The sequence below is a fragment of the Acipenser ruthenus genome, chromosome 22 (assembly GCF_902713425.1).
Source record: "Acipenser ruthenus chromosome 22, fAciRut3.2 maternal haplotype, whole genome shotgun sequence".
In the NCBI taxonomy this organism is placed as follows: Eukaryota; Metazoa; Chordata; class Actinopteri; order Acipenseriformes; family Acipenseridae; genus Acipenser; species Acipenser ruthenus.
Window position 1 is genome coordinate 26,408,159 of NC_081210.1, and position 21,481 is coordinate 26,429,639.

A 21,481-nucleotide genomic window follows, 5' to 3' on the forward strand; every position below is an offset into this window, starting at 1 on the left:
GGACTGTGTCAGTGGGTGTCATTTTATGGTAATTGGGAGGGGCTATGTGTGTGTGTGTATGCACAGTATATATATATATATATATATATATATATATATATATATATATATATATATATATATATATAGTGAGATGGCAGGGAGGTGGTTAAAACCTCTCTGCAGAAAAAAACATGTGCGGAATGCACATTTGTTTTGTTAATTGTTTTGTTTAATTGTTTAATTGTTTTATTGATTAATCATTACCTGCACCTGGCTACTATTGAAAATTGGATTAGTTAGTGCTCAAAGAGAGCTAGGTGTTTGTTTTGTTTATTTTTGTGTTTTCATTAAAAATAGCGCAACCGCGCTTAAAAAAAATCAATTTCTGTGTGTTGGGTCAGTGTTTTTAAAGGGGCAATGAACCGCGGTGAGGGCGAGTCTATTACAATATATATATATATATATATATATATATATATATATATATATATATATACAGTATAAACAGATTAACCTGTTTTGAGATTATTCAGAGCTAGCTCCCTGTGCCATCAGTGAAAAACTTCCATGTTTTACTGTTGGCTGAGAATATTTGAAAGACTTGCTAGAATTCACCCACTCTCTTACAATTGGCAGTACAAAGAATGTTTGTGTAAAGTGGAAAAGCCAACTCTTTTTCTTCTAAAATGTTGACTTCTATTAGATGTTTTTGTGTAGCTGCTCTGCCATGAAAAAAATGTTAACTTTTTCCAACAACCTGTTTATATGTGTCTTGATGATTGTAGATGGATGGCTGCTCTTATCTTTTGTTTAGAAAAAAAATCTACATGCATTGAAAATGTAATGCTGAAAGCTGTAGGAGTATAAACATAACCGATTAAATGGGGTTAGCACTTTATCATTCTAGACAGTCATTATTATTTTATGCAATCAATATTATGATGATAAGAAAACAAACACAGGCCTTTCAGGGAAAATAGCACCACAAACTTACGGGAAGCTGTCTGCCTAGCTTAGAGTCAATTAATGTGGGTGCATGGAGTAAGGTATGATTCGGCCTAGAGGTCCTTCAGACACAGTGGAGTCACTCTTGTGAAGAGGTGAGGTGTGACATAGGAGCAAAGCAACACAGGCAAAAATGGCCATGGCTTGTGCTAGGGTTAAATAGAGAGCCTGATTGATACGACAGGAATGAGTGCTCCAACCTCAACAACATTAGCTGGAAGATTCTAATAGTTGGTGTCCAATGCAGCAATGTGGACATGGATGTTCTTTTTTAGCCTTTTTAGAGTGAAGAAAGGTGTAGAACTTCAGAATTGAAAAGTTCGACTACACAATGTGAAAGGGGTAACTGTGGAAATGGTACTGAAACTAATAAAGGCTAGGAAATTGATTTTAAAACCTTAGGGACTATGCCTTTAAGACTAATTAACATTAGCAATGGAGCAAAATCTATATAATTATGTATCATGTTCTGCATCATTCCTCCAGGTCACTTGATATCCACTAAAATACAGATGTATTAAATTATATATCCAAGATTTTAATGTGTAAAGCTGTAATAGTAGCTATTCAAGCCACAGTGAACAGCCCCATCTTGTACCACATGATCAGGGTGCCTGGGACAAATAATTTGAATGGTTTTTTTTGTGCATATTTTCAATTAATCTTTTATTATCCAATTTGTTCAATTTTTTCCATGTCCCCTACATGCTGAAGTTTCATTGAGCATTGTCAGATCTGAGCTGGCCATGCTAGAATATTTTTACAAACAATAAATAATGGTTTTTTTTTTTTTCTTATCTAAAAAGCATCTCTCTTATTCAGTGATTTTTGTTATCTGTATTGAACATGGTGCGTTTCAGACTATTTTACTTTTATTTTATGGAAGCCTAGTGTGTGCACATTCATTTCATGTATGACATGTACCTATAACCTTTAAGTTTTAGCAAAACAGAAATTGGCTCAGCTAGTGTAACCACTGCGAGTGCTTTCTTTTCATTCAGTGAATTTCCGTCTGTAGAATAAATAAAAATTTAACAAACTGCTACCAGAAAGCGGTTTGTAACATGGACCCTGGTTTTCTGGCAAACAGGTACATTGTTGAGTTGCTCTCCGTGGTCCTGAAGCTGCCTCTTTTTAACAGGAATTTTCATAGTTCCACACAACTTGACAGAATAGCAGTTTGAAACAGATACCACACAGTCTAGAACCACCAGGTGTTCTGATCTGTGGACACCTGAACTACGTGGCAGTTGGTTGGTTCTGCTAAATTTCAGTGCAATGTGAAAGCCTTCATTTGGAGCAGGTGACGAGTGTGAATTGTGTGTCAAGAAGGATCTGCACTCTTCGTGGCATGGGATGCACATCCTATCAACACCAATGATTCTGCAAGCAATGAACATATCGCTGTGCAAAGTAGTAAAATGATGTATTATTGTATTGAAAGTGTTTTCCACCTCAGAAATGGCATATGTATAGTATACATTCACTGTTGTAGATTTGGTTTAGCTTAATTAAATTGACAGCAATTCCTGGATGTATATGTATAATGAATATGAATTAAGGAATATATACAGTGCCCTCGTGATATTAAAACACACCTTGACAGCCATTCCACTGGGTATTACATGTAGGGCCAGTTGGAGCTTATGAAGCCAATATCATTATTTTTCTAACCAACATGAACATAATAAATATAATGAATACTGTTACAATGATAACTTTGATATACATATCTATATAATTGTAGCAGTGACTAATGATGCTTTGTAAAACACAGTGGTTTGGTATTTTCAAGCAAACTCTACCATGCTATAATCCTGAAATCCAATACTACTTTACATCACAGAGAACTTTGTCTGTGCTGTAATTGTCACGCTTTTCCGTCGACAAATCAGCATTTTGTGATACACATACTGTCTGAATGAACATCGCACAACCAAACACTTTGCACGGCTTGGTGCGTAAGGATATCAGAAACGTCGCTGTATATTTTGTCCAATTTAACTATAAATGCAATGGAGCTACGATCAGGTATTACAAATAGAATAGAACTAAGGTTTATTTATTTTATTTCATTGCATTTTTTTGTCTCGCTCCGTGCAGTGAAACCACGCATGTGTTGATCTGTGCTGCAGTAACGTGCATCAGTTCCTCTTTGACCTTAGAGATAATCTGCATTCAGACCGAAGCTCCGAGATATTTGCTAGCTGCTGGATTTTAAGGTTTTCCTGGGCGGCTGCGTTTATGTAATTTGTGTGATGATTTCTTAAGATCTGGGAAGCTTGCTTTGATTTGATGAGTTCTGACTGCTGCATAGCTGCAGATCTCATATCGAACACAGAATACGAATACGACGTGCTATGTGTGTAATGTATCACAGTGAAGGTACACAGTAAATACAGGGACACATCCGTCTGCAATAAAGAAAGGGGGAAAAGAAGATGGTGATCATGGCTCCTCCAAATTTAACATCCAAATGCTCGACTGCGCTGGCGAAGCCTGTTTATTCTTTAAGAATGATTCTGTGGTCCTTTCTAATTGCTAATCTTCCAACGAGGTAAGCAGAAAACGTATTCATCTGTTATTTCATGCCATGGTGTGCATTCATTCATTCGCCCACCATTTGCTTCCTATATTTTTTAAGTCTTCTCTGAATTGTTGTTTTGTTATTTCTTACCGATAAACAGCTATATGTTGCTAAATATTGTAACACCATTTATTAAATTACCGTTGACAAAAACCGACCGTCCAACCTTTAATATATTTGCGATTAATAAACGGGCTGTAATAAAAACGCTTTCAGAAAACCATTACATTAGTCATGGATAGATATGCACCACTTTATCTACTCAGGCTTTGTTGTTTTTGTGTGTCTCGCTATTTAACCGTATGCTTTTCATAGACAGGAAAGCAAACCTTTATTAAATTGTCTGTCAGGTGTGTTTATGAGTTTATGTGTGTTTTATTGTTAGGCCAACGACGAATTTGAGTATAATAATAATAATAATAATAATAATAATAATAATAATAATAATAATAATAATAATAATAATAAACATACACTTTACTCTAAATATGTAGAACAAGGGTTCTGTTTCCAGATGTATTGATGAGTTTGCACTTCCTGGTAAACTTAAATGGAATGCCACTGCAGTGAGCCTAGCGAATCTAGTATAGCTAGAATTGGTATATGTATCTATTCGTCTATCAAACAGAATACCAGTATTTACTGTATCATTGATATGTTATTGATCTATTGATGTAGGTATATAATGAAGTATGTGACCTTGTAAAATGTATCTCAGGGTTTTTTTTTTAATTGGACCTGGGCATTTTTTACCTTAACAATAGGAACTTAAGAACAACATATATTTTCCACAGAAGTGACATTATCATATTCTTTTCATATAAAAATGTAGATATAACATTAATATATTCAAACTTTTTCTGAGGGCATGACATAATTGCACACAACATTGTGTTTCCTTTTAAACATGCACAAAATAATATTATCTCAAGGTTTTCCGTACATAAGTCTGGTGGTGCCTTAATGGTAAAAATAGATGACGATGGATCAGATTTTTTTCCCCTTTTATACAGGCTAACATAGTTGAAAATGCTGCCATACTGAAACATGGCCACACATACAAAAAATAGCATCATAGAAATGTTAACATACTAACACTAGCTACAAACCAAATAATATTTTCATTCACAGATCATATTTTATCTTTAAAATTTCTAATAATATTGATTGATATGGTTTTATTTAGTTAGAACATGCATTATTCAAGAATGGTTTGGCCCAACCAACACACAATGAGTGAAGATGTAATCATATTTCTTATTCCTTAAGCAAAATACCCCCCAAATCAGTTTTAACAGCATTCTAAAATGAAATGTTGTTTTTGTAACCCTTTTGATCAACATGTATGTCTTGCTTTCTTTGTGTCATTTTATTACTTTAGAAACAACACCGAGTGCTACTAGTCCATCTTTGATGTTCATACACATTAAAAACATTACATAAGTGATATTGTTTTACCAACTGTGATTGGAGGCTGTTAATGTTCACTAAAGCAGGTTGGATTTTTATTTTATTTTTGCCTGGATAACAAAAGCCTTCGTTTACTGGATTTCATCTTTGAAAATATATGCTTCGGTACTGTATTATGTAACCTGAAACACAGAGAGCCTGTGACTAATCACCCTTATTGTTTCCCTCCACTTTACAATGATATTTACAATGATACTGATGTACAATTTCAGTTGTGATACATTTTGGTTACTCTTAACTGGTGATGGACAACTCATATATTTAAAACGTGGCCCTTGGTTTGATTTTTGTTGGTCACCAGCCAATTAAACCCTAAAACAGACTTTTGCACATGTCTTACAGCGACAAATGTTCAGCCTCTTCAGTTTTTATTGTATCTGTAAGAAGAGGCCATTTTAGCTCATTCATGATTGAGAATGAGTTTTCCAAATCCATCAAGTAGCACAAAGGATTTTGATTAAAATGTACATAACTTGAAAAATATTCAACATACCAAGCCCAGAATGCACCATCAACAAATGACCATAGAATATAGACAGCATTTACATCAATAAAATAACTGACACACACATTTTGACAATAAAAGTGACTACTTTTACTTAAAATACGAAAGGGTATCTCTTGTAAAAGAGATGTCATCTAACTCAGTTTGAGCAAGAATCAACATTCACTGCGATTGTGTGTATTTGAAGGCATGTACATATTTTAAAATAAAGTCGTTCACAGTTTATTTAACAAATGGCATCACAGAAACAAACATCCTTACATACAAGGAAATGTATAAAAACATATGATTAGTGATCAAAATGGTGTTTTACTACATTATGTGTATGATTACTGAGCTGCATGCCAGGCCACTTGACTGCCACGTATAGATACATGTTTGTTATGCCAGGTTAACAAGGCATACAGTAGCAATCCGTCTGCACATTATTATTGTTTCTCTTATCGAAAAATGTTAAGTATATTTAGTTTCTAAGACAGGCAGTTATATAACCTATTTCAATTATTTAACTTAGGATTCCGGCAGATAGTGGGCTGTTTTTAATAGTGTTACAAATTACTGTGTAATATCTGTACTGTTTAAACCAGTAGAAGAAATCCTTAAACCACAGTCACCATATCCAGGAGAGACAAACTTTGTATTTAATAAATGGCAATTGTGTGGTGTGAGTATAGTCCATAACCAAACACTGTTCTTTTAGAGTGAAACAAAAGACCCCTCTCCATTATTCAAATAGATGCAAAAAGGAATATTTTATTCAGCATAATCTAATACACGAACAAGACTGGTTCATGACCCTTTTTTTGTTGGTACGCTTAGTACAATTCAATTTATGTACAACACAAATGAAAGCTGTGGCTGACCTGTAGACCCAGGTTATACAACAGAAGAGTATGTAGTAATATGGCACCTGCCAGCCATTAGCTTAAAGGCTGACTCGTCATTTGTATTCTGCTACTACAACAAAAATTCTGAAGACAACATGCCTCTGCATCCTACAACAGATTTTTTCATAATTGTTATGTATGGCTTAATTAAAGGAGCATGTCATCCTCCTCCTTCACTGTCATCTGTACTTACAATCAGCCAAGTAGCCTTTCACAACCATAACAAACAGTCCAGGAGCAACGAGCCTGCCTGTCAAAAGCCAAAACACGTGGTATGCTCCTATTGAGTTCTTTTGTAAAATCCCCTCTAAAATCAAACCTAGATGTTTTAAACTGAAATCGGTCACACTCACCAGCCTTTATCAAGACAGCATCCTCTTGAAAGATTTTTAACATGTTTGAACATTGATTTTAAAACATGGACTTGTAATCACACCGTGTAACAATTTTTTTTTTTTATTGTTCCTGGGTAGTAAGTGTTATTTCCTAATTGCTTATGCCTCAAAAGTATGGAAAATGGCTATTATTCACCACAAACTTTGCTTTTGTGACCAGGACAGTGATATTTTGAAATTTACCTATTTTCTAGAACATTCCAGATAGATTCAGTGCTGAGTAAACTTGGAGTAACTTCTAGAACTTTCTAGAACTTTCCAGTAATATAAAAAGTAGTATAAATACAGGGGCCTTAAGCCCACCAGTTCAGTTTAGTTCCAGCTGCCTAAGTGGATACATATCTGCATTTTTCTGAGATGGCATCAAGAGGCTGCAAGCATCCGGCAGACGCATTTTGCTATGTCTGCGGCCAATTTATCAAGACAAGAGCGAAAAAGTACTCCGTGGAAGCATCTGCTAAGATGTGTGAGGCCTACAAGGCATATTTCGACATGCCTGTCGGGGATCAAGACAAACCCTGGGCACCTCATTTCACCTGCGAGCAATGCAAAAAAACTCTGGAAGGTAAGATGGACAATTGTTGCTCGGAATTTTATGTTATAAAATTTGTTAAAATTTTTAAAATTGTAAAAGTTTTTAATTTTAAAATGTTTTACAATTTTTAATGTTATTGAAAAAATATATCATATATGAAAAATGTTGCGAGAATCTCTTAAACATTAGTCATGGGTGAAATAAATGTATTTTTGTAGGATGGTACAGAGGGGAAAAGAGAGCCATGAAGTTCGCTATCCCAAGAATTTGGCGGGAACCCACTGACCACTCAAGCAACTGCTACTTCTGCATGGTGGACCCTTCCAAACGTCGGACTGGCAAGAATGCACCTGCTATCACGTATCCGGACCTTCCTTCATCCATCACCCCGGTGCCACACTGCCATGAGCTCCCCGTACCCACTCCTCCGGAGAGAGAGCAGCCGTCTTTAGAAGAGAGCACCAAGTCAGAGAGCGAGGAAGACGTTGTAGATCCAGATGACAATTTTAGAGGTGGAGCTGAGGCGAGAAACCCATACTACCCCAACCAAAAAGACTACTCACTTCTAAATCTTTTGTAGTCATTTTTGTATTACTTTAGTATAAATACATGTTAATTTGGATTCATATGCTGTTTTTTTCTGACTTTATGTCAACGAAAAGACACAAATTCGCCCGTTTTCTCATTGGAAATAGGTACATTTCAAAATATCACTGTCCTGGTCACAAAAGCAAAGTTTGTGGGGAATAATAGCCATTTTCTATACTTTTGAGGCATAAGCAATTAGGAAATAACACTTACTACCCAGGAACAAAAATTGTGTTACATGATATAATTGAACCTAATTCTTGCTTTTTTTCTTTGTAGACATCAGATAGAAATATCATCTGAATAGCTTCTAGATTACACATGAATTGTCTAGTAATAATGAGCTATATGCAGTAGTCTTATAACGGCTACCACTATTCCAGTCAAGTTTGTGGGTTGTATTCCACATGGGTTTGTAGGCATTTTCTATGGTGTTAGCAAGAGGCAAGTAAACTGCAGAAAGTGCTGAGTAGATAAGAAAAAAAAACATCCTTAAGGTCTTGCACAAATGCAGAACAACATCAAATATCCTTGCTGGCGAAATGCATTCCCAGTGGTTGTGAAGTCAGCTGTTATCATCTCATATTTACATTTCATGTCTGTTGGCAAAGACCACTGCAATCCTAGAAACTGAACAAAGACCATATCATTTAAAATATTATAAATGTGCCACCTAAAAAACATTACAGAAATGTACTTAAAAGGCATGGCTAAAGAAAATTTACTTTAAGGTAGAACACACATGTGGCCTGTGTAACACAAATCAGTTTGTTTCTGAACCCTGAGGTCATTTGCCACAGATCAGCTTTTTAACTGCGAACTCGCACTGTGGTCATTATTTCGTATGTACAAGAGGTTAACATGCCATTGGCGTGTGCAATTTCACAGCTCTGAGCCAGCGACACTTGTTGGATTATTTTTCTAATTCGATGAAAACATGTTGACAGTGTTAGACAAAATGAGGTTGCACGAAGTATCCAGCAGCTGTTATCAATGTAGACAATGATCAGCTGATCTTGTCATGTGAATGTAAATGATGTATAGGTACACCACAGTAAATGTACAAGAAAAAATATAAATCCATTTTTATTACAACCTTTTGATTTCCCCTACTGCACCTTATCAATCAATTGTCCATTTTTGTGGTTCTAAAAAGCATGTGACGATGAGCCGTGGTTTTTTAACCAAAGAGAATGTAATCACAAGTAGTGCTTGGTTTGTATTTCTATAGACTTACATACAGTAGTAGGTTGTGTGTGGCTGGTAATTGCCTCTACAAATGAAGCATTTGGCTTGGCTGTTTTGTCATCTGTTTAATCAGTAAGGTGTAGAGAGATCCTAGATGTTCATTGCTAACTTAACTTTAGATATAAACAGCCTGCCCAAATTCAACACTATGTAAATACCAAAAGCCACCTTGTCACTCCTAATCAGCGTCCTAGTAAAAAAAACTAAAACAACTAACATATTTCTTTGACTGCCTGCAATGTTTCCCCCTGTTGTTTAATTTCCAGTTTTAAAATCAATGAATAAACAGATTAATATTTAGCTGCAGTTCCTGGATTGCTGCGAACAGTTTATTCAACAGCATGAGCAACGAGGAACATACTGTAGCAATAATGGAATTTAGATTATTATGCTCCTGATTCATCAGCGTTGTGCAGTGTTTTTCTTTGCTGCTGTATATGTGCTGCATTCTGTTCCTCATACTATTTGTACTTGCAGTGCTTAAGATGTGCTGCATCTGTCTATAGTTTTCCATTGGCTCCCTGTCCCATTTAAAATGCATTCTTATTCATTTTGCAAGTGTTTCCAGTATTCACAGTTGAGGCTGTATTTTCTGGGATCAGAAGGACTGTGAACCATTTTTGCAAGATTGTTGGGATCATGCATGATCCATTATGACTAATGCAACCTTCAAAAGTTCACTCAAGCCACCTGAAACAGTGCTTAATGGCTAGGCAGATATGTTATGTTTATACCAGTCTACCAACTCTGCTTAGTACATGCCCAGCATAGTTGGTTGGTACCATATTTAGTCAGCACTAAACACCAAATATATTTGTGTGTGTGAACCAATGAAAGACTATTATTGGACCTTTGGTAGACTTTTTTTTAATATATTAATGTTATTCTTTTCATGCTCATCTGCTGGTTGCACTACGCATGTGTGATGTGCTCTCAGTTTTCATTTATAGGACCCTTCCCTGTGCTAATGCTGTTTAATAGCTGCTATCTAAATAGCAACTGCAATTACAAAGGCAATTATTCTGCACAAGAGAGATCGCTTTTAGGCAACTGAGGGAGTGGCTGCAATAAGACTGCTTGGCACATATTACAGCAATAAAATCAAACTCATTTACTTTTAAATCAGCATTTCCCTTACCGGTAGTTACGATATCCTGTTTGTAATGTTACATTTTCATAACGGCAGGACAATTCAGTTAGTTCAATGCACTTATGCACCATGTTGATAAATTAGTAGATCAAAGTGCTGTTGGACGTGCTGCCTTCATAGCTTAAACATTGTTTTCAATTTGATTAGTAAAGTCTCAGGGGTATTCAGTAAACACATTCCTGTGAACATATGAAGGCAGAACCAACAAATAACCTGCTCTGTTTACACTGAGCTTATCTATCGATAGCAGAGAGATCTGCAAAATGTCATATTTCTTACCAATGTGAAAGTTATGTTATGCATCAACCTATAGAATTAACTAATTTTGCTTCATAAAGTTGAATGCAACCTGCTGAATAATATTCAGTTTTAAATGATGTTCATATATATATATAAAATTATGTCTCAATCCTAAAATTCTAGGCGATGCAAAACATTTGGCTATAGCTATATATACTGTGTATTGTTCCAATGTATTAAGTTCACATAATTATATATTGTGTGAACTTGATTCATAGTACACAGGCTGCATGAGTATCTAGGTTAATGTAAGAGCACAAGCCACAACGAGCTTTGATGTTTTCATTTGTGATTAAAAATAATGACCATATGACAGTGTATTTCTAACACAGTATATGCACATTTCTATAATGCAAGTCGTATCAATTTAATAAACAGTTGAAACCATTCATTAAATATCACTTGAGTCATTCTTATAGGCAATCTCTTGACTCTTGTCTCTCGTGCCAAGCTACTTAAACTGAACATTCATTGCAGTGTATAGAACACAGCAAATCATATGGTATTGTAGTTTAGAACAGGGGTTATGGGCCTAAAGTATCTAATTTAATTATACCTTATTGAACCCTTACTGGAACAGCACACCAGGACCGGAATTGCCTACTTCTGGGTTTAGCCTAACCCAAACCCTAATGCCCCTTGAACTAAAAAAAATAGATTTTTGTCAAAATTTCTGTTGGTTTTATTTCCCTTAAGGTTTGGCAGTTTTCAACAGATAACCATGTCTTTTTTTCTTATGCTAAAAAGTGCCTTTCTTTTTGTTGTGATCAAATTTTTGTTTCAGAAGAACATTCCCATTCTCCCCCCATGCCCCCCCCTCCCCATCCCCCTCTCGCCAGGTGGCAACCCCCCATCCACCCCTCCCCTCCCACATAGGACCCCGAAAATCCATATCAGATATAACTGAGGGCTAATTGGTCAGCAATTTAATGGTATCTGTGGCTACTTTAAAATTGTCTTTCTGTTGTTATTAGCTCTCTACAAAAAGAAGATGATGACTATGAAGATTTCTCATCAAACAAAACCTGGGTGTTGACTCCAAAGGTTTATGAGAGTGATGTCACTCACATTTTAAATAGCTTGCTGGATGGATATGACAACAAGCTGAGACCAGATATAGGAGGTGCGTGTTGTTGTTTTATTGAGGTGCATGTTGTTGTTGTGTATTGAATTTGTACTGACAAATTAGGCAGTGAACTGTAACAGGGATTTTTAGAACTCTTTTTGCGTGATGGAGTTTCTTGTTGGGAAACCTGTCCCCAGAATTTGGATAAAAGCATCTGCTCAATAGCTAATTAACACTGGAATCAGTAAGAAGCCTACCCTCTGACATTCTCTTTGTAGACACAGAATAAGACAGGAGAATATTGAAAGTATAAAAGAATATAACATACTAACCATCAACTAGGTGCATGATGTTAATTCATCAGCGCAAGGCATGACAGAACTCATGGTCTTGCTCTGCATCACACATTTCAGACATAGAGAAGCTGAGAGCTGTGCATCTTTTCAATGACAATCTTCTTCCTGTCAAACATAGAGCAGCAGCAGCAGCAAAATGACAGGGGAATCTTACACCATCACTGACCCCATCACTGACCTTGTCTGTTTGTGAAACACTTCCTAATTAACTACCTGCTTATTTGATTGATTTAGCAATATCTTGCAGCCGTGCCACCTTAGATTCAGATCTCAGAAGCTAAGCATAGTAGGGCCAGGTGAGTACTTGGCTGGGTGATCACCAAGGAGAACTAAGTGCTGCATAGTGTGTGGTGGAGGCACTTTACCAAGGGAAGTGCTGTTCATCATATTGGGCATTAAACAGAGATTCTGCCCAGCATTACAGACATTAAATATGTGTTTTAGAAGAGATAAAGTAAACATTATATGACTAGAACAGGTCCCTCTCCCTCCTCCGCTAATTCTCAGACAATTCCCCAACCACTGGGGCAGGCCATCCCTGCAGATTAGATATTACATCTGAGTGGATCAATCCTGCTGAAATATCTTCAAATAGGCATTGGGTTATTGCTGGCAGTGCATCTGTGGTTGCTAAACTAAGCCGTTATTGTCCATTAAGTATGCGTGATATCAGTTCCATTTGACATTTTAAGAAAGCTAATTCTTAATGCGTCTGCCAGTGTCGCTTAACTGTAAAAACTTATTTTGGTTTGTTTTTCAGTCAAACCAACTATCATTCAAACAGACATGTATGTGAATAGCATTGGTCCTGTGAATGCTATAAATATGGTAAGTGTTTAAAATTCACAACATATTTGCTATCACTTCTTTGTTACATTTCTGAGATGCTCTTGGGTAGTGCTTGTTTTCTTGGTGATGGCAACATTATAAAAACTCACTATATTATTTATTTATTTTTTTGTAGTTTTTTCAGAGCATACAAAATAAATCTCTCTGGCTATGTGCACTGTACATGTTTTTTTTTTTTATATATATACTGCAGTATATTCTCCAGACTTTATAAACCTGTTTCAAGTAGCCTTGCTGAGCCTTGATAATATATTACTATATGTGACTGGTTCATATTATACATTCCTTTGGATAAGCAATAACATATGTATCTTAAGAATATGCATGGGTATCATTAGTGGGTTAGAGTCCAGAGACCTCAATCTCATTCCCGCTAATGATCTTAATCTAAGTAATACTGTATCTATTAAGATGCTCAGCCATCTAAGTTAATTAAAGTAATTCACACTGTTGACATTGCAACTGTGTGATCATCATAGCAGTAACATCAACAGTAGCATTAGCATTATCGTTATTTAACATTGAATTGCCATTTTAGGAAATACAAAATGTTTATTATGAAACCAATGGTTCCATCACTGAGTAACAGGCAGTTCAAGCACCTCCAAAAACACAATGTCTGTTTGTACAAATGGATTTGATGTTGTGAGGCATGTTTTCAAAAACGTACTCCCTGAGCATAGTCAGTATGTGCATTTCTGTTGACCTTTTAAATACATGAAAATAGAATCACAAGTGAAAGAATCCATCCAGATTATTGATATAAACTATTTGTTTTCATGCAATATACATAGAGCAGTTAGCTTGTAAAACCATTGCTGTGGATACAGACGTATGTACGAGATGTCTGGAGGCAATGAAAAAAGCATCTTCAGTCCAATCTGATAAGGATGAGCCTTTGTTTTGTTCCTTTTCATTTTTACACCGAAGTTGAATTTGTACTACTCTAACTGGCCTTAGCAAGTCTCTGTGCACAATTGTTATGCAGTAGAGGCATGTGCAATTTAAATGGGTTTTATCTTAAGAAATGCACTGTAGTTTTTTTTATCTTACCAGCAGTTTTTTTTTTTTTTGCTCTTTTCCCGTACAGGTAATAAGGCACAAGAGACAACACCATGGAAACAGTTTATACATGGGCACATAACACATTAACCACACCCGAATCACATTTGCATTGATTTGGCCAAGAGAAAATTATTAAAATGAAACTTTTATAGGATTCTGTATTTTACCCACTATTCACTAACAGGAGGTATAAAATGACCCTCTTGGTGTGTGTTTACCTGGCTAGTATCAGTATACCACTGGCTGCGTAGAAATGAGTCTTTAATAAAAATGAACAGCAGCTTGCGTTGAAGATGGTTTGCCAGATCTTAACCTCATTTGTGCCAACTGTGGATTGTTTCTTTTTCTGTGTTTTCCTTGAGAAATCAGCTGAGTTTGTAAAATGTATCAAATTGTATGTTAGTGGAGTGTTTTAGGCACTGGGCACATATGTAAAGACAGATAATACATTGATGTTAAACATGAACTAAAGGAAAAATGTTCAGAGACCTAAGAAGAGGGAAAGCAACACTTTATTATGATTCTTCATGTGTAACACTTTTTTTATGTACCTAATTTTGACAGGAATATACAATTGATATATTTTTTGCACAAACCTGGTATGATAGACGTTTGAAATTCAATAGCACGATGAAGGTGCTCCGGCTTAACAGTAATATGGTGGGCAAGATTTGGATCCCTGACACCTTCTTTCGGAACTCAAAAAAGGCAGATGCTCATTGGATAACAACACCCAATCGAATGCTTAGGATCTGGAACGATGGGAGGATACTGTATACACTAAGGTAAGCTCTAAATATACTGTCAGGATTTCAAGATGCATAGGATTGTGTAGTCTGATAGCTAGCTACCAAGAAAATGTGTCAATGCAAAGAACCTCCCAATGGTATAATAAGCATGTCATCATTTTGACTTCACAATTGGAGGCAGTAAAATTGTTCTTTTAACAGGAGCGAAACAATATTTTAAAAAAATGGACACGTTTTATTTTCAATCTCTTTCGCATTGAGATTAAGATGCTTGCTTGCAGTGTGCAGGGTTACCAGGTCGCGCCCAGCCTCCACTCTGTTACATTGGTGGCGTGATACCAGATCTCAGAGACTGGCTGCAGCCGATCGTCGAGTTTAAAGGGGATACGAGTGTAACGGGCAGTGTTGTGTCATGCACTGTCCTTACAGATTTTGTCCCCTGTTAGTGAGATGAGATGAGGTTAAAAGCACTAAAACCACAAATGCAGACAAGCCCGGCTCCTTTGTATTGTGGTTAAGATGCTTGCTTGCTAAGTGCGAGGTCGCCAGTTTCCTCCCAGCCTCCACCCTGTTACACATTGACGCATACATGCATAAAATCAGTGACAGTTGGACAGAGGGATGATATTTGAAATATAACTTTTTTTGTTATTTGTATTTTTAGGTTAACTATTGATGCTGAGTGCCAGTTAAAACTGAACAATTTCCCCATGGATGAGCATTCCTGTCCTCTGGAGTTCTCAAGCTGTAAGTCTGGGCATATGTTCATTTTATATTAAATACCATCAGGGGAGAAAATTAGGATGCACAACGCTAGCATCACCATAATGTTTAATTTCAAATATCACACGTCACATTAAATAATGAGAAGAAGCTGTTTTTCTGTAGTTATTTTATAAATAAAGAAAAGACTGATAAATGCTTATCTTCTCTTAACTGTAACTGGTATATTCCTGCAAATATTCCATGATGGGTTTGTATAATTTCTGTGGGGGAGTAGCTATAAAACAGAGTAAAACAAAAAACACTCAATGCTTGAAGTTGTATTATGTACCTCGTATAACAATTTACAATGCTGTATACATTAGTTATTTATTTATTTTTTTCTATAAATATATTTTAATTAAAAACACCACCTCGAATAAACCCATTGCAATATAGTGGTCAAGTGCACCAGGAAAGAAGAAAGTAAATCTTGTTATAAAATTGGCATGTAGGAAATGCAAAAATCAGAAAGGCATAATGACATGCCTAAAGGTTAAACTGCATTAGATATTGTAGCAAACTCTAAGATTTAAATTCCAGGCCCACACATTACTGCACATATCATTCAACATGGTTATGTTTTGTATATTATATATATTTTTTTTATATATGTTTTTGGCAATTACTAAACTAAATTAGATTTTTTTTTTTTTTTTTCAAACATTTTACCTGACTGACCTTATGCAACCCTATAGCAACTTTTTTGTATTTTTTTATTAAATAAGTGTTGATTTTGGAAAACAAAAGATGCGATATCTGTCTCTAAGCATCTTTAAGAAGCTGATATTTGTTTAATATGTTTAACTCTTGTTAAACATCTATAGCTTACCTTGCCCTGCTAAAACATTTAAATGATAACCATTCAAGCAGGATAAACAATGGGTATTAATTGTGTTTTAAATGGTAAGATGGTGGGGGTGTAAGTGGTATTTTAATGGTATACCGCTATGGCTGAAGGTTTATTTGATTACATGATGTTTACTGAAATATCTAAATTAGGTTCATAGCTGTACAACAAAATACTCTTTATTATTCATCACAGACCTATTTTAACAAGATTATCTATTGTACAAAGTGTTGAAAATCACCATTCAAATCACAGGTTCTGCACGTGGCTCAATGGTAAGTGTGTTTTTAAGGGTATGCACTGATTCACTGTTTACATCTAGATGGCTATCCAAGAGAAGAGATTATCTACCAGTGGAAGAGGAGCTCTGTTGAGATTGGAGACACTCGATCATGGAGGCTTTACCAATTCTCCTTTGTTGGCCTGAGAAATACAACTGAGGTTGTGAAGACAACATCAGGTAAAGCGAACCTTAAAGCGTTACATTCACAGCAAAGCAATCTGCATTCCGTCCTAAATGAACAAACACTGTGAAAGATTCAGTGAGCTGTGCTGAGTGATTGCAGCAGAGCTATATGTGTTTAGCATATCAGAGTGTGAAAGTCTGCAGAGGACTCTGCTACAGACTAGACATCTCAATTACATAGGAGCTCAAGTGCAGGGCAGTGTAAGAACCATTGAAAGGGTTGATGCCTGCAGCTCACCATGTTAATTTGAAATCTGAAACCGCCAACACTGTTTTTTAAAAGTGGGTATGCCTTTTACTGACTGAAAACCAATATTCTTTTAATACAACCTTACCCTGATGCTTTCTCTTTTCTAGCAGTAGTGGAAAGGAGATAAGGTGATAAAAGGTTGTTTTACTAAATTTCAGGAGAAAATGTTGCCAGACTATTGATAGAACTGTGAATGCTGCTATGTGCTTAATAGTCCCAGAGCAGCTTCCAGTTGTAATGGGATAAGAATCAATTCCCATTATTATCATAAATCACCTCTCTCCACCAGAGGAAGTGCAGATTGTTTGAAAAGATGCAGTTTATTATGCCAGTTTGTTTAAATGTTTATTGATTGTAGAAAGGGATCTTTTGGCTGTGGACCAGATGCCGCTGGTATGAGGGGTTGATCCTTTTAGTGAAATCTCAATAATGCAGCTCGTAAAAGCCAGAAAGAATTGTGCTAACCACAAAGCAGATCATGATTACCACTGCAATTAGTTTCCTGCCTGGTTTCTAACTTCCAATGAAGTGTTTATTTTATCAAATGGACACCAGCAACTAGTTCAACTACTGACACTGACAATATATATATATATATATATATATAGAGAGAGAGAGAGAGAGAGAGAGAGAGAGAGAGAGAGAGAGAGAGTGAATGTACTGTAACTCACAACCAGCTGAAATGAATAAAACAAAATATTGGATTGCAAAAGCTAGCTACGAATTCTAGTCAGTCTTCCATTTCATGTTTTTGGATGGTGATCTGAGAAACAAAATGAGTAGTAACGGCTACTGCTTCCGATCAATAAGACTAACATTTACAGAAAGGAGAGCAGTGTTTTGTACATTCATGGTAGTGTTTCATGTCTGCAGGGTTCCCGTTTATTCAAGCTGCAGCCTGGTAAGAGAGCTGTGTGTGCTCATGCAATATTTAATTTGTTCAAGCAAGGGCGTTGCTTTACTCAGGTAAAAGACATCCACATGATTTTTGTTTCAACAGCAGAGGACCAAACCTATATAATAAGACTACATCAGTAAAACGCTTTTTGCTTAAAACAGGCTTGTTCTATATATTATTAATATGATGGATAGCTCAATGGCAGATCTAGAAAGGACATAGAGACACAATATGTGCACAGTAAAGAAGCCAGATAATAAGAAAGTTGTCTGCTAGTCTCAGGTGTGTCAGTGTTATTTTATGACATAGACGCCTCTCTTCTATAGTAGATGATTTTACTTCCAACCTCAGTTGGAACCCAACTAGAGACCGATCAATGTTATGCTTCCTCTTGTTTATGCCAAGATACTCAGGTAATTTTTATGGCCAGCTTCAGCTCTTCAGTGTATAGTGTTCAGCCGTTAATGTGTTCTGTGGTGTACAACATAGCAACCAGGTTAGCAACACACTGCTATCAAGAACAATATAGGCCATCCTTCAACATCAAAGATGTGCTATTATATTTCCATGGCTGCAATTTGTCTTGGTGTATCAGCACATTTGAAAATTCTATGAAAAGGATAATTGCTATTTATTAAAGGCTGTGGTATTTTAAGGCTCTGTTTAGTGTCTCCATATATTTTTCTTGTTTTTGATCATGTTTATACCTCTGAAAAGATTTCTGAAATAACCCATTTGCGTGATTTATGCAGAGCAACACAATAAATCACAAGCAAATCAAACCAGAATATCTTTCATTCAGTTATTGTTGTGGGTAAATTAAAGAGCAATTAAAGGAGACTATGCCCTTGTGAATTTGTTCTATGGTAAAAGGTACTTCAATTTAGTAAAAAACTTTTTTTTTTTCATTATGTAGAAATAATTCCAGCATTATTTTTTAGTGATAACTACCACCTACTTCAGATAATTAAACAGTTTGTGTAAAAAAAAAAAAGCTGATGTATTCAGTTACCTTTTCATTGTAGAAAAAATACAAAATAGCTACTACGAGGTGTCACTTGAAGCAGACAGATTGGTATGTTATAACCAAGAATTTCTTATCCACTCCAGGCTTCAGATTTCTTTCTTTTCACTTTCCCTAAGTGCATTTTCTTTGGGGGGATGGGTTGCTTTAAGAGAGGGCACTGCAATGCAGTGCACCATCTGCTTTCCAGACACATTGAGGGTGATGTTCAGTAGCTGGAACTAGCACTAGCATGCTGGTTATTGCTGTATTATAACTTACATCATAAGACTTTTTGGCAGTCAGGTCCCCTGTTTTGTTCCTTTGGGCATTTTGTTATTGGAGATGACAGTGATGGAATGAGAGTTGAAAGGAAAAAATTATTCTGTTGCTGACACCTGCGGGCACTCCCAGAGTTCTTTGCCAGTTTCGATAAGTCAGACAATATTAAAAAATATAATAATAATTCTTCCCCTGTTAAGCAGTACAGTATGAAATGTAAAATTTGTTTTCAGGTTTTATTCTTACAGTGACTATTCTTTATAGTTTCATGGCTTGCACTTTTCTGTTGTCTGTGTGCATCGTTCTGTATGATTTAGCTTGAGCATTGAGAGCCGTAGGACACATCAGCTATCTTCACAGTTTATGGAAGCCCACATTTTCCAGATGAGAAGTTGACAAGATAAATCTGGAGGTACCATGTATGAAATAATGGACCATCTAAGAGCCAAGTGGAGATGTGTGTATGTGCATTTTTTTTTGCATATCATTGTTTTTCTTGCTTTTTAGTCTGTAAAGTATTTTTTTATAAAGTTAGACGGTTGTCCAGTACATGTAATGTGAGCTGCAAGCAAACATGGCAGAAGAATATGGCTATCAAGTTTCCTTCCTTTCTGAAGGATTCATCGCTTAGGTAACGGTTGAAATGGCTAAAGGTTGATTGGCTCAACCCAACTGGGCAGTGATTCACATCAAAACACTTTGCAATTCAGCACAGTTGACATAGGCATCTTTGCATGTAGTCTCAGAAAGAGTAGCCAAGAATTGGATGGACCTCCTGTGCAGGCTTTGTGGGGTTAAATGTGATATGCAGTATTCCCTAGCTGACTTTGGCAAAGTTGAACTTTGTTATGATGATATTCCAAATGATATGAGTGCCTCAGCTTACTCATGTATAGAAGAGTAAAAGGAGTATATACAGTAGCACAGTGATCAATGATATCAACAGTGAAATCTAAGTTCTTCACTTCAAGCAAATCCATTGTGAATGGACTCGATCAAAATGAACTATTGATACATTCTTAAAAGCAGCAGGATATGTAGCAATTGGGTCTTTTGGAGCTCTGTACATACTTCCTCAGTTTAAAAAAAAAACACCAAATGGATGTTGAAGGAACAACAGCAATATATGTCCAGTACTAGGACATGGCTTACTTACACAAGCCAAGCTACAGCAGTGTAGGAAAATGATTGCTTGTTTTCCCCTCCATTGAACACCACCTGCACATTAGGAGTTCCTGCAGTTTTAGCAGAGCCCAGCACACTGGATTTATTTGCATCTGTCTGGGCCAATAGATTTACATCCTATCACCTTTTCATTCATCATAACTCAAGTCAGTGTATTTTGTTAGAGATGCAACTGTACCAGTCCCTGACACCCGTAGTGTAGAAGGTTTTCAGATGTGGGTTGAATTTAAAAGCACTGGAAGCTTACATACCAGCGCAGTGGTTTTTGAACCCCCCAACAGTCCAGTTAAAAAACACCATTGCATTGTATACATTAAGAAGTTCAATTTGTTGATAAATCCTCAGTGGCAGAATGGAAATGCTTCAATTTGCTTCATAAATTGGAATGAAACCTGTTGAATAATGTTATGTTAACATATTTAATTACATACCGTTTTGTAGTTTTCTATATACTTAATGAAAAACTGACATGAAATACAGTACTGCTAATATGGCTTCTGGAAGATGTTTGCGATATCATTTTATAGTTTCTATAGTTAAATTATATACATATATATATATATATATATATATATATATATATATATATATATATATATATATATATATTTTTTTTTTTTTTTTTTCTTTTTAATTTGTCTCAGTTCTAAAATTCTAGGTGATGCTAAACTTTTGGCCATAGCTGTAGTAAGCAAAACAGAGTGCAGAAATGGGAAATGCCCTTTTCCAAATGCCTGTTTATCTTATAGTTTATATTTCCAAGGGAACAGCCTTTTTAAATATACTGTGTATATATACATATATCCACACACACACACAGTGCTCCTCCTTTATAACGCTGTAGTCGGGAGCCATAGTTAAGAGACTGTGCTATTTGTATTCTGCCTAATAACGACAATACTACTGTTAGTGTAAATAAATATATATATATATATATATATATATATATATATATATATGGTGCACTGTATGCTGAATGTCAATAGAAGGTTATAATGGCCTGATCCTGGGAATTCTAGCTTTACAATATAAAGTATACCATTTGTTT

At 35.9% G+C, this 21,481-nt stretch overlaps 1 protein-coding gene across 2 annotated transcripts in view; it reads left to right on the forward strand.

The window, feature by feature from the left end:
• Positions 1-2,918: 2,918 nt before the first annotated feature.
• Positions 2,919-21,481, forward strand: part of LOC117431608 (gamma-aminobutyric acid receptor subunit gamma-2) — a 31,862-nt gene continuing 13,299 nt past the window's right edge. Inside the window, exons 1-6 of one of the 2 annotated variants that reach the window (XM_058996283.1) lie at positions 2,919-3,544; positions 11,627-11,775; positions 12,835-12,902; positions 14,553-14,773; positions 15,402-15,484; positions 16,672-16,809. In XM_058996283.1, the coding sequence (XP_058852266.1) occupies positions 3,429-3,544; positions 11,627-11,775; positions 12,835-12,902; positions 14,553-14,773; positions 15,402-15,484; positions 16,672-16,809 (775 nt within the window). In that variant the 5' untranslated portion in view covers positions 2,919-3,428. The remainder of the gene's footprint in view (positions 3,545-11,626; positions 11,776-12,834; positions 12,903-14,552; positions 14,774-15,401; positions 15,485-16,671; positions 16,810-21,481) is intronic. The other variant, XM_058996282.1, reaches the window with a different exon arrangement.